Raw genomic sequence first — 14,131 nt, forward strand, 5'->3', positions numbered from 1 at the left:
ACTTGAACCTCAGTTGCATGGGTAAGCAGTGTTGATAATGAATGAATTCAACCAGACCTGACACGCACACAAAAAAAAACAGGCAAAGTTTTTGTTGTTGCTTAATGATAATTAATAATTTATTGACATGAAATCATGTATTAAGGGTGAACAACGACTTCCATTGTTTTTTTTTTTTTTTGGTTTTCAGGTGGAAACAGAAGAAAATATCATATTTTTCAGCCACAATTTAAAATGTCAAGACATGAAAGATGATTTAAAATGTGAAAAATGATTAAAAAAGTCAGCACCTTAAAACATTGTCTCCGATGGGCGCCTGTAATCAAACATGGCAACACGAGACTCCCTCACGTGGTCCTGCTAGCACGTTGAAATCCTCTTACTGAAGGGCCATCGCTCTCTGCATCAGACGATCGGTCAGTGGGGAGTTTGGTTTTGCTGCTTCACGCTCCACTACCAGACATCTATTGGAATTCAAAACGACAGCACGTGAAGATGAGCAAAGATTCAGAAAGAAAAGAAACTGACAAGCCAATCAATAAAGACAGTTTTACAAAAAAAAAACACAAAAGGACTCGTGATCAGTACAATGTCAACATATAACACAAATAGAACCGGACCACTGAGTCATGATCACGTTTCTATTATATTATCATTGCATGGTATTATATCCGTCACACAAAAAAAGAAAATAAACTGATCAGACAAGAAGCAGTACTGCATCTCCTGTAAAGCTCCCCAAAGTATGTCACCTTCCGATTCTCTGCTGGTGTTTGTTCTCTGATTTCAAGGCCGCGTGAATAAGCAGTTGATGGAAGACGTCTCTCTGCAAACAACAGTGGACAGAGCCATTAGTATACACAATAACTATTCCACACTACATATTTGCTTTCTCCTGTTTGGACTTAACACTGTGTATACACTGTGGCACCTTTGGGACATGAAGTCCATCAGCATCCATCACGAAGATTCATTATTCATGTGTGTGCACTGTGCAACATTCTCACACTATCCAATGCAATATATTTACAGGCTAAAAAGCTGGAGCTCTTTGGCAGGACATTCTTTAACTCTAGCTAACGTTCATGATAAACAGTTGTTGTTTTTTAATGCAAGAGACAACATAGCAAAATAAAAGAAGATTGAGATTGTGTTAACCGAACATGGAGTTTGTTTTGTTCTTCTTCTGCAGTTCTTACCTGTGCGTCACTACCCCCGATCTGCACCATGTTGTATCGCACAGGGTAAAGTAAGTCCACCGCTTGATCATAGCGTCCTTCATTATATTCCATCAAGGCCTGACACATGGGAACCCCAATTGGTCCAGCCACTTTATGTTGATAATTGTCACCAGGCGTCCTATAAACAGAAGGAAACTGTTGATAAGGATATGGTGTTGATACTTTAGGAGTTATCTTGCAAAATCAAAAAATTGAGCAAAAAACATTCAGCATGGTAAAAAAAAAAAAAAGAGTATAAAAGTCAGTAGTACAAGAGCAGCAACTATTTTTCACTCATTGCCCATGTGGCCTTAAAATGAGACTCAGTCAAGCACGATGCAAAAAATTCTTAAAAAGCTGCTGAGTAGTTTATCACACAGTCTGTTTGATAAATAATCTAAAAGCTCATTTTCACGAGTGACACGTTGTTATGCCAAAGGTTAGTAACCGTCCCGAAGCCAAAACATTTGGATTTTACGGTCAATATGTCGCAACATGGCGGTTAAGAATTTAGTAGCCCGCAGAAGAACTGCAGAGGCAAGAGCCAAAAAAGAATGGAGACATCTTAGGAGTCTGACCAGTGGATTTGAAAGTGAATAATGATTTGTGCCCTTGACTGACCCGGAGAGCTACTGAGGTTTAGATTAGTTCCAATTCCGATCTATGTGAGCAGCCAGGTAGAAAATGGGACAAACATGTTCCGTTCACATAAAAGAATCCTAACACATTCACTTCAAGTCATTTAACTGACACGAGTGAACTTTTAGCGTGAAATTTCAAATATTTTCTAGTCATCCTTCTTAAAATAAGGACAGCACAATTATAGTTCCAATTTGCTTCAAAATATACAGCAAAATCTTCAATATATTTGAATCACAAAACACTGTAAATTGCTGTTGAAAGAAACGAAGAGCTGTCCAACTTACGAAAATTCAAGTGAAGTACAGGTGAATATACTTTGATATATAGAGCAGCGTTTCAAAGAGTTGCTCTGGAGTGGCTTCTCTAAACTTTTTAGGCAAAATTGGTGCAAATCACTAATTTAATGCTCATACAAGACTGACTCTATGATCAATGATAAGATATTTGGCAACCGTCTACAAATATTGAATCACACCATTAGCACAAACAGATCAATTAAACTTATGGCAAGAAAGAAATACTAATGAATATACATATAACAAATGTGCAATGCATTTGACAGTGTATTAGTGGGAGTAGATGAGCTTTTGAAATTTTCTTTTCATATCCATCATTTTGGAGTGTTATTTATTCTTTTAGTTATTGCAAGTTAAGGACAATATTTCAATATTTCATTGCCCCTGTAGAATAATAAAGCTATTAAGAAGACAAATGTCAAATCCCATTCCATTTGTTTTACCGTAGATTTCAAAAGGAACCTGGCGTTAACCTCACCTCCAACATTCCACAGAGATGATCCCTTATTCTCATAAGGCTTTCTTGGCTTTTGCCAATAAATCGCAGCCGTCTAGCTGACAGTACAGCATTACTGCGAAGTACACATTACGCAAAATCCAACTATTTAAACCAAAGTGGCACGTCAATAAATGAAAAGCTTTAAAACATATCTTGACATATTGCTGGACGACTAAAGCAGAGTGTAGAGCGTCAATCTATCACCTCCGAATTGACTTTCAATCTTTCAAGAGCTGCCACCCACTCGAACATCACCCCCCATCCTTCCGTGCATCTTTTGCTACTTATGTAACACTGAAAGACATGACAATATAAAGAAGTGCTAGATAACAGCTTTTCCAGGGGCTTTTTCCAGATGTAAATGGGAAACGACTGTTTGTGGTCAGGCTGCCTGAACACATTACAAGCATAAAGCCCCAAGGGGGAAGCAATGGTTGGACTGGGCTTTGCGACTTGGACTGCTGCTCTCTATTCTGTTTGCACACGTCCCACATCATAGGCTTAACATTTCTCCTGTCTCGGTTTTACATAAGGTCCCGGTAGATCTTATGTAAGACAGATGGTGTTGAGGTGTGTGGCGGAGAGAGGAAATGGTGCAGAAATTACTTAGCAAGCTCCTGGAGGCCTTCCAGCAGACGGCGAGAAGCTCCCATCTCGTTCGCTCCCAGCAACGTCATGAGGAAATGGAGGTCGTTGAATAGAGTCACGTGGTCGTCGGTGTGAGGAAGCGTTACCTGGAGCAGCTCTCGGTAGCGCTCCTTCACAAACACACCTGACAGGTGCACAGAATACCGAAAATATGTTCATTGAAATGACAATGAAACGCATAATCATATTACATTAGTAAGACAGCTTAGGATTGTTGGTCCAGTAAGTTAGCAATTGACAATTTTATTTTCCGTGTTGTCAATTTCAAATAATGTTCAGTTTTTTAAATATACAAATGGAAGCTTGAGTGTTTTTCCCCTCGATGAAGTGGAAAAACAATTTAGACATGAATAATTTGATAAAAACATCATAAAGTCTAAGTCCGCAGTTGACAATTTGATTTTCTGGGTTGACAATTTCAAATAATGTTCAGTTTTTAAATATACAAATAGCAACTTGAGTGTTTTTTTCCCCTCGATGAAGTGGAAAAACAATTTAGAAATGAAAAAATTGATTAAAAAATCATTAAGTCTAAGTCTACAATAATAAATCGTGTAAACGAAAACCATAAATGTCAGCAAACTTTAGAAAAAAAAAGCTTAGAAATGCTACTTTGAGGGGGTCCAAACCTACTGGATAAGATACATTAATTTGAATTTTCAAGTTGTGAATGTGATTTGCGTGAAATATAGAATGCCTGCTTCATTAAAGGCAAATTGAATGATCAAACTCTAGAATAGAATATTAGCGAACACTTGACAATGAAGCAAATGAATTTTGAGCAACATTTTGCTTACCCTCCATCTCCAATCTGGTGAGCAGTGAGCTGCAATCCACGATGTCCAGAATGGATGCGGAGACTTTACAACGTTTAATCAGCTTTCGGAAAAAACAAAAAAAAAACAGTCACCACTTGTTTCGTCTTTTAAACAAGGATGAAAAAGAACTTCATGGTTAGTAACCCACTACAGCTTTAGAATAATAACATAAAAACGAATGAGAAAAATGATCAGTGTGCCATCAGTATGCATTCCTTCTAGCACAGTCACTTAAGAATGAAATAGAAATAAGTGAACTAACCTGAGAATCAAATATTTGCAGCGCAGCCTCGTATTGCCCCTGCGGAAAAGGAGGCGGCAAACAAATGGACGTTAGCCTTGAGACATGCATGCGTGATAAGATTGCTCAGTACAGATGCATACACAAATTAATCTTGCAATATAATCAACTGTGGACTTCAAATTACCCCGGAGAAAACAAATCACAAATACAAGTTGCACAAAAATGATTTGACTGCCAACTTTGTGCACGACTGAGAAAACTCATTATAGCGTTTACCTTCTCAATATAGTAGAGTGCCCAGTGCCAATAGTTGTGACTGGCCAGCATATCGGATACCTGTAATCACACCATATTTGTTGACCAGAACATTCCCCAAGGTCGTTTCATTCACTGGACTCTGACTCAAGCAGAAGAGGGCAAGCATACAATGTTTTTTTTTTCATCAAGGCAACATGCTGCTTTTCAATACCTGCCACTCTTTCTCCCGCCCTTCCATGAACTTTAAGCCTTTGTCTATTTGGGCTGTCATTTCATAGATGTGAGCCATGGAATGGACAGCCCAAGCGTCATCAGGAACCAGCGTAAGACCCTGCACGAGAAAGAGATCATCAAAATGACTGAGAAAAACCAATAGTACCTCGGTTTGAACCGTGGATGCAAATTTATTTCAAGTGTTCTGTTTTACAACTAAAGTGGAACTTTGCATGTTGAGAAGTGTAATTTGAGGAAAAAGAAATTGGCTTGAAGTGACACGACACAGATTTAAAGCAGAATGACTGCCGCAAGACATGAGAAGACTCACTTCTAGTTGAAATGAAACAGAGCTCTATTGGCTTTAACAGCACTAAAAGCTACATTCCAATCTCAGGAACAGCTTAAAATCTTGTAAACTCCCCCTTTAATAGATGCTTAAAATCGCCCAATGTGTTGATAAAAGTGATAATGTTTGATCTTTAAATGTATTACTTCCATCGTTTCCGACAGGAAAACTTTTCAATCATCATCCTGGAACAGACTGTTCTACCTTCCATAGTGCTTGTATTATTCAACAGAGCAGATAAGGACTCCATTAGAGGTTCATTTATGGATGTCAAAAATAAATCAAATAGCATCATGAATGAGGTAAAAACTACAGAAGGAAACTAAACTCACCTCCATTGCTACTTTCTCAGCTTGGTCATAAAGTCGTGTCTCAAGAAGACCGAAAGAATACATTCCTTTCATATAGCTGAAAATAGACCATTAATGAAATGTTAAATTTTTTGCTTTTCAACTAAATACAACCAGAGAGCAATGTTCCCTCTAATTTTCCATTGGTCTGGGCAGAAAGACAACCTCCCTGAGCGCACTGAGTACCAGTGTGAGCGACATCATCATTGCTCGCTATGGGCACACTAGTATCACCCCTGACATAAGCAGGTGCATGTCAATGTACCCTCTCATTTTTCATGTAAAACATGCTGTAAAACACAAAAAAAAACATAAGAGTTGACAGAGCTACTACCACTGGCTGCCACGTAAACGGCGTCATCATCGGGAAAGGGGTAAAAAAAAAATAATAATAATAATAATTTGGATGTATTTTATTTACTGCACGCCATATGATTGCTGCTGCGCAGAGAAGACGAGAGTAGTGCGCAATTGCGCACAGGTTAGAGGGAACATTGCCAAAGAGTGTAAATGCATGTAATGTGCACCTGGCCATGGGCATGTGAGGCTTCCAGTAGGGCAGCACTCGGGCAACAGAATCCCTCATCTGGATTTGGGCTCCCATATAGAAATAACTGTCATGGGCAAACTTAAGGGCAAGCATGTCTGTGGGATGATCAACCAGTATATCTTCCCAAACATCACTGGCTTTGGAATAGTTCCTACAAGAAACACAAGTTGATGCAAGGACAGGAAACAGTGTCAGCAAAACGGAATTGGAAGTCCAATTCTCATGAGATGGATGTCCAATCCATTTAGACTGGGAGAGCGAGCAACGGATTATCACCAACAGTCCTGGCAGTCTATATGGCTTGGACATCTATCGTCGACATAAGATACGGCCATTTAAAACTCACCCATGTGAGAATAATTCCATGGCCTTAACGTGGAGCTTCTCCCTCGGGCTGAGGTTTTGACTGGCGGCAAGCTCCACGGTTTTCTTCACGGCGCTCGCCAGGCGTTGGTTCAGGCGGGGGGAAGTTGCAGTTCCCACCAGCTCTAAGCCCGTGCTTACCACATGACCCATCACTACAGAGAAAACCTTCATATCAGTTGTTTCTTTTTAGACTATCTTACTGCACACAGAAGTCAACTCTTGCTTATGCTGCATTCTTTATTGATTCATTTTGCGTACCACTTATCACAAGGGTCGCAGGAGTGCTGGACCTTATCCCAAATAACTGTGTGCAGTAGGCTGAATTGGTTGTTAGCCAATCACAGGGCACAATGAGAAGAATAACCGTTCATACTGACACTCATAGACACTCAAAATTATAGCTGAGATTCGCACTCACTTAAGCTTTCACATAGCTCATAGTTTATTTGGTTTAAAAAAAAAAGTAACATATGCCAATAGAACTAAGTAACTTATTATTTCTCTACTCTTTAACCATTATGCATACAAAACCGAGTACTACAATATCCATTAAAACATTTCCCTGCACCAGCAGCAAAATATCCCGGGAAAAAGCAATGTTTTTGAAACATTTAGTAAGTGGTTTTTGTGGACCATGTTGGCCCAGTTGAAAAAACAATATTGTGTCACCACAAATGTAAGATATTGTGCCAGTAAAATTTCTAAGGACATTGGCAACCATGTTATCGAGTTACCAAAATACACATTTCTTTGTTTTATATTGCAAATGGCTTGGATTATGTCTGTGGATAAAATTGTATTTCAACTGTTCTGTTTTACAACAACAGTAGAAGTGTTGCAAATGTGTGCAAATATATGAGTGCAATTTGAGAAAAAAGAAATTGGCTTGAAGTAAGATGATAAACATTTGAAGCAGGATGGCTGCTGCAAAACATTATAAGCTTCATTTCCAATTGAAATGGAATGGTTGATGGCAGGGGGAAAAAAACCCACCTGGATTAAGCCTCTTTTTTGAAAAGGTCAGATTTTTTTGCCTGCTTTGAAATTATTTTGAGTTTTCGCCAATATCCCACCAACCAAGTGTTTATAAATTATTTTAGAGCCGGAGATTGTCTGGGAGTAATTGCAGTCAGTGCCCCAAACAAGACCCAGCCATTCCTGAGCCCTGATCAAAACAATGAAATGTTTTAAATTAAAATGCACAATGTTACCAAAATCTGGGTCTGCTGCCTTGATGGCTGTTATGCATCCTTCGAGTCCACCAATACTTTCAATGTTGCGCCACTTCACATACTGGTTTGGAAAGATACAAAAAAGCAAATAGTCAGCAAATTTCTAACTTCTGTCAAAGACAAGTGAGAAAATGAGTTCACTTGTAACATTTGTACTTTGTTATCTGACAGTAGTTTATCTACCTGAGTGAGAATAGCATCATAAAGTTTGCAAGCCTCATTACTGCTGGTGGACAAGGGAAGCCCTTCGGCTCTCCAAGCCTGGGGGAGAAAAAAAGTGCCAAGTCAGTACAGCTCCAGTCAATAAAAGGAAACAAAGTGCAAAAATGTAATGCAGGAGATAGTGAGACATTCTTTTGGAATTTAAGTATGTCTAGCGGCGATACACTAAAGCAGGGGTGCCCATTACGTAGATTGCGATCTGCCGGTGGGTCGGGAACCTTTTTGACGAAGAGAACCACAAAAAAATCCTATTTTCCAATGTTATTTCTTGTGAGCCATACTACTATTTAAAAGTCAAAATACATACATGTAAACGAGCGCCTGTTAGTTATTTTTTGTAATTTCACCACTTTTAAAGTGGAAAAAATGAATATTTTTTTAAAAGATTCTGATGCTGTTGCCAATCAATGAGAGGATGCATTCCAGAAGAGTCTACTACAAAAAAAGATGAAGATTAAAGCAGTTCTAGATGTAATATCTCAGTTCTGTCACCAGCAATTTCAATATTTTAGCTCACAGGTTAGCAAAGAGCCAGATGCACCCATCAAAAGAGCCACATATGGCTCCTGAGCCATAGGTTCCCTACCACTGGTCTAATGTGAGGAGTAACATTACAACATCATTGATGAGCTTTGTCAGTGGCCTGATAAATAGATAGTGGAAGGTTAACTCCTTGAAAAGTAGATATTGGAGCAAAAATAAAAAAGATAATATTTATTGAATGTATGATAAACTAATTGTATCAGTGGGAACCTTTGACTTGATTTTTTTTTCCTGATAAACAAGAACCCACGTGTACATCTGTAAATCAAAATTTCCAAATGCACTAAGATTTGGGTGATTAAAATAAGATTTATGCATTTGTTTTTGCTAATCTTGCAAAGATGACCACCAAGATGCTGTGATGCCAAAGATGACATTTTGTTCCGATGATTAAGTTGCAGGTAGGATTGATCATTACAAAGTAGTACTTGAATTGACTTAATAAAGGAATACAAAGTTCATGCATCTTATTCAGCCATTCAACTAGTGTGTATACTACTGCATATATCCTTTTAATTACAACTTGTGAGTGAACAAGCTTGTATAAAACTTCAAATTAAAAACAAATCAAGACTTTACAATTTTAATATTTTATGCTTGCCTGACTAAACATGCTTGACTTGATACAGTCATGCGATTTTGTTGGTTACTTGCACCTCGGCAAATGCAATCAACGTTTGTTTTGCCAACGTTTTAATCAATACACACATATATAAACATTTTTATGTCATTCCGGTTGAGAAGCCGAAACTGCGGGTGGAACGGATCGCCACGTAAAGTCCTTTAACACCACGAGGGATAAGACACCAAAAGTTTGGTTTACAAATCGTCCTACAAAGTTGCACTTTGGCAACACTCACCTCACAGTCCCTGTAGCTCAAAGCATCCATTTGGAGGTCAGTGTCCTGCTGCAGAAAACTTCTCACAAGACTTCTCGAGTCTTGGGACTGACTGTGTTTGCAGAACGCAAAGTTTGTTTGGTCAAGTTAGAAGACGTTTCCCGGAAATGCCACCAGAAAACGCCCTTTCAGATTAAGTGTCTAGACTAATGCCGCTAAAGATTCATTCATTTTTGAACTTCTTATCCTCACAGGGGTGGCAGGGGTGCTGGAGCCTATCCCAGCTTAATATACACATGGTTAATGAATGGGTATAGCAGAATATATTGTAATCGACAATGATGTTGAAGAGTGAGTTGCCCAATATATAATTAAAAAAGGTACTTTCAATTTTGTGGAGTTCAGCAGAGATGGGCTCCATCACCACACTGTTATAGTGTAACCTGAATGTTATCACATATTTAAAACAGGCTTTAAGTGTAGTAAATACAGTTGGTAAAAGTTAGATAAATCACATAATAGAAAGGGGGTAAAAAAAAAAAAAAAAAGCAAATTGCAATGCATCAAAATCCAGCAATGTCCCAAAGATGATGCTCTGTCTCTCATTTTCATGAGTTGGGATGTGTTTTTGCCCTAACAAAGCAATGCACTTCTGATCCAAAGCAATTCAAGATTGGCATGTTGCTTATGGACACTAATAGAGCAACTACAATAGTGTCAATGTAAAAACAGATTTATAGATGCAATGTAATGAAACACCATTGTGAGTGGAGAAAAATATCCCCCTAAACTGCCAACATTTCCTGTGTAGGCTTTTCTAAAAATGCACTTGAAACAACTGTTAGAAAGCACAACTGCATCGTTTTATTGCTGTTTGCAGCATACATCCAACACCCAGAAGCATTTTTAGCTACACGGAGCTTTTACACAAGTCGAGTCTCAACATAGGAGTTTAAAAATTAGGATTCTTAATCTTTACATATAATACAATTTTCACACGTTAATAAATATCAATACAATAATATCACTCATATGTGAATCTACAATCTGATGAATTGTGTAAATGTTTTCAACTCAAATCACATATTACATGAACAATAGTGCCATAAAACAGTGACCACTATTTAAAAAAAAAGATATTTAAATGTCTATGTGAGCTGTCACTTGGGTTCCAATTTAATGCAAAATAGTCACAGCATTTGCATTATTCCACAATCTTAAATATTTGCAGAAACCCTTAAAAACAGTTGCTATAAACAATTAAAACCCTTGCGTCTATTGATACGCAAATGTAGACTAAAAGATAGTGAGTAAAAATCAACAAAAAAAAGGCATCTGTATGTTTTAACACTAAAATCTCCTCACTTGGACATAGTTGTAGAAGATATAAAATACAAGACATGATATGGACCATTTTGTGTAAACATTAGCCAAGAAATACAGTGAACTTCATCATGATGTGACACGCCGAGCACGTGAAACCCTTGACGGTTTACTATGTACATAAAAAATGAATTAAAAAATAAACTTCCCTGTAATCATCCTTCCATCTACAGTTGGAAACATTTTCTGATTGTAGCACCCTGCATTCCTCACTTGCCAATAACAAGTTGTAATCTCAAAGGACAAATTGAGAATGAATCTTCTTTATGCCTGTGGCAGAAAAATAACCACCACTAATTGCTTGCCAATCACAAAAGTCTTCTCTTTCAAGACCATATGAAGAAAAGTAACCAGGGAATGGATGCAGATACCATTCACCACGTGACAAATACCTGTTTACTGTATTTCAGGGAAAATAAAGAGAAATCACAAGGGAGGGCAATTGAGAACAGAGAAGTAGAAAATCAGCTAATCATGGTGATGCTGCACTTTTGAAGTCTGGGGCAAAATATATGATGGTGCCTGCTTAACTGGTAGACCGTTTTCTTTGCCCAGAATGTGTGGCATATACACATATTACCACACTTTCTAAGGTTCGCTCACAGTATCCGAGACGACATGAACGGCGGCTCCAAAGCAAACTATAGTTCAGTGCTCGTCACATTCTGCTAGAATCCCTCATGGCAAAGCGCATGCATACTCAATAAATGTTGAGAAATAAAATTGGTGTCACAGAGGAAGGCGGCTCCACAATAACCTTTGCGTTGTTCCTTTTAGTTCTCCCTAATGGCCAGATTTTGATCTGCGGGAAACCGTGACTGCATCTTCACAAGTCATTTAAAAAAGATGATTCTTCCTTTACATCAGCAGGACCAGACTGCAGATGATTCTGGATTAAAGAAGTCTTTAAAACACACTTCCCATGGTGTCAACGCTTCAAGGGATGCGATGATTAACTGTCACCGTACTGTCTTTCAGCCCCCCAATGACACTGGAAACCTTAAGTGATTAACCAAGTTTACCGCAGGGCTGCTTGTGGGCTCAGCATGTGGAAAAGCTGCAGGTCGCTTTGAGCAATCGGAGGTTTAAGCATGTTTGTTGGGAATCTTCACACATTTGCCGTTGCAGGTGGACAATCCCACAGTAACTGCTTATTGTTTTTCCCCTTGATGACTGCAATATGCTGATTAAAGGCGGCATGGGTTCAACCTGGAATCTACAGGAACAATTGCTTGCATTTTGTTAAACCCAATTAAGGTTGAATCCTTTGGAGAGCATCACAGCCTCCAGGTCTTTGTCTTCCTCTTTTTCTCGAAGCCTTTGCTCCTCCAGGAGCGCCACCAGGGAATCGCGCTGTTCCACAACTTCAAGCATCTCATTTAAGATCTGCTTTTCTTGAGCAAGCTCCTTCTCAGTCTTCAGGTGGTCTGAAAAAGAGCGTTTGTGAGCAACCACAGAGAAAGAACACACCGGACAAGAATAGGGATTGGTGGATTTAAAAAATCAAAAGCATTTATCAAGAGAACAATGGCACTGCATAGTCACAGATAATATATGCCATTTGTCAGGGATGTGCACCTGTGAGTGAATTGTTCCTCGACACCCACACTTTCCATTGAAAAGCTTCTACACACACTTGACCAGTTATAATTGAAAAAAATGCTTTGCAGGAGTGGGAAGCCTTTACTTCCTCACAGCCTTGAACAACAGCGTAGTATGTGCATTATAAAAATGATATATTTAATTTAATTTGTTGTCGTGCATCACAGAAGAATTGACACTTTTCACCATTTAGAGAGGAACACAGACAGCCAGGCTTGGGCTTTTAGCCACAAATTTACCTTCCACAGCCATTCTCTCCCGTAATTCCTGTTGCAGTCGGCTCTGACGGTCTTCCAGCTCCAATTCCCTGGCACTAAAAAGATCAAATAAACTTCTATCAACCATAATTGATGAATTTTGTAGCAACACAAGAGAACGAAGGGAGCCAAGTTAGGTCCAACAACAAAAATGGTACAAGAAATATAATTTATTTTAGCAGATCACACACAGCTTGTAACAGCTTACAACTAAGAATATATATAAATATATGGACTCAACTGTAACCTATTGAAGAATTATAGGTGTGTTAGTACGATTACTTACAATATCATGAGTTCAGATTCATAGCGGACAAGGGCATTCTTCTCCTGCACCAGCTTGAACCACTCTTGCATTAATTTGGGATCGTCTTTCTTGCCCATGCCTGGAGAAAAGAGTCAGCAAAGTATGGCAATGAGATTTGAGACTCAAAATAGGACATACTACAAGGAGGACAATGAAGGACCAGCCAACACTTGGTAATGCAATGACAGCAAAGGTGGGTAGTCCTTGTTGAGGGATGGTGGGGTGTAAGGATGGACTGACTAGACACCATTCAAGTCCTATGGACCATACTTTGAAGAATCACATAAAGATGATGTGAAGGTTTCAAACTCTGAGGTGTGCATACAAACAAACTTTGAACACACATACAAACACAAATCCTACATGAAAAATTGATTGATTTATTTAAATAAACGAGGCTCTGTTCGTAGGTAGTTGTACGTTAGGGAAAAACTAGCATTATTTTCTCAATTTGTGCGTGGATATTTCTAGGTGTGTTTGTAGATAAGACAATGGAGCAAAATCAAAGAATTAGTGGGGAATCATTTAATCCTTCACCAGTTAATGAACTATCAGCAGAAATGAAAGAATCCAAAATTCAATAAAACCAGAACGGTTTAAGAGAAAAGAAGACTTTGGAACTATAAATTGATTTTCCTCTGGTATTGATGTGAATGCTGGTTTGTATGACTTCCAAGCTCAAACAAATGAGTTGAGGAATATTGTATAACATGACAAGTGTAGTGTGCAGAGCTTCAGATTGTCCCCATAGCATATGTGGAAATAACCGTTGCAGGGGCATCCAACAGGTTTCACTGTAACAGAGATTTTAAGTCAAGCACAACATATGTACTAGAAAATCAGGTTTCTAAGGAAACAATGTGGTTCGTTGTAAAAAGCAAATTATTGGCTGTTTTTTGTTTCATTTTAGAGACCTTTGTTTGGGGTTTTAATTCCCCAAAATACATCTTTCCACCATCTCCACCACACCAGCCCTCAGCGCAAGGTTCCGAAAACAGGTGCACCCTTCATAAAAGGGAACTCATAAGTAAAGCAGAACTCAATTAAACTACAAGAAAAAAACAAAAGCTTGCTTCTCCACCTTTTCAAAATTCAAAACCAGGCAAAAACTCCATTGGCAGGTGTTAGCTACAAGAACAAAACCAGATGATTCATTCATTTTTCAAGGCCTGCTTCGTGCAGGTCTCCAATATTTATAACGACTCTTCACACCATGCAAGGTTCACACAACTGAATTATAAACCTAGCCTGCAAGCAATATTTGTATTTATGGGTTTCAAATACGGAAGTTAT

General features: G+C 38.6%; 2 protein-coding genes across 6 annotated transcripts in view; both read right to left on the bottom strand.

Annotated features, from left to right (window-relative positions):
• Positions 1 to 115: 115 nt before the first annotated feature.
• Positions 116 to 9,471, bottom strand: LOC144192134 (tetratricopeptide repeat protein 38-like). Its single transcript, XM_077711193.1, has 14 exons — positions 9,311 to 9,471; positions 7,869 to 7,946; positions 7,665 to 7,746; positions 6,434 to 6,605; positions 6,065 to 6,238; positions 5,520 to 5,595; positions 4,837 to 4,956; positions 4,644 to 4,703; positions 4,386 to 4,424; positions 4,103 to 4,184; positions 3,264 to 3,429; positions 1,200 to 1,359; positions 753 to 826; positions 116 to 464 (listed from the first exon to the last, which is right to left on the bottom strand). The coding sequence occupies exons 1-14, from the start codon at positions 9,338 to 9,340 to the stop codon at positions 380 to 382; spliced, it is 1,398 nt and encodes a 465-aa protein (XP_077567319.1). The 5' UTR covers positions 9,341 to 9,471; the 3' UTR covers positions 116 to 379.
• Positions 9,472 to 10,140: 669 nt separating this feature from the next.
• The window catches only part of LOC144209926 (protein-methionine sulfoxide oxidase mical3a-like), a 41,026-nt gene continuing 37,035 nt past the window's right edge, over positions 10,141 to 14,131 (bottom strand). For all 5 annotated transcript variants that reach the window (XM_077736502.1, XM_077736495.1, XM_077736522.1 and 2 more), the window contains 3 exons: positions 12,818 to 12,917; positions 12,514 to 12,587; positions 10,141 to 12,099 (listed from right to left, as the gene is read on the bottom strand). In XM_077736502.1, the coding sequence (XP_077592628.1) occupies positions 11,915 to 12,099; positions 12,514 to 12,587; positions 12,818 to 12,917 (359 nt within the window). In that variant the 3' untranslated portion in view covers positions 10,141 to 11,914. The remainder of the gene's footprint in view (positions 12,100 to 12,513; positions 12,588 to 12,817; positions 12,918 to 14,131) is intronic.

The sequence above is a fragment of the Stigmatopora nigra genome, chromosome 2 (assembly GCF_051989575.1).
Source record: "Stigmatopora nigra isolate UIUO_SnigA chromosome 2, RoL_Snig_1.1, whole genome shotgun sequence".
Lineage (NCBI taxonomy): Eukaryota > Metazoa > Chordata > Actinopteri > Syngnathiformes > Syngnathidae > Stigmatopora > Stigmatopora nigra.

What these genes read in the sequence shown, in the direction of transcription:
- LOC144192134 (XM_077711193.1), bottom strand. Translation starts at nt 9,340, where the DNA reads ATGGATGCTTTGAGCTACAGGGACTGTGAG. An exon ending in ATGGAATTATTCTCACATGG is followed by an intron (nt 6,239 to 6,433) that starts GTGAGTTTTAAA and finishes TGTTTCTTGTAG; the next exon opens with GAACTATTCCAAAGCCAGTG. An exon ending in GGCCTCCAGGAGCTTGCTAA is followed by an intron (nt 1,360 to 3,263) that starts GTAATTTCTGCA and finishes TTCTGTTTATAG; the next exon opens with GACGCCTGGTGACAATTATC.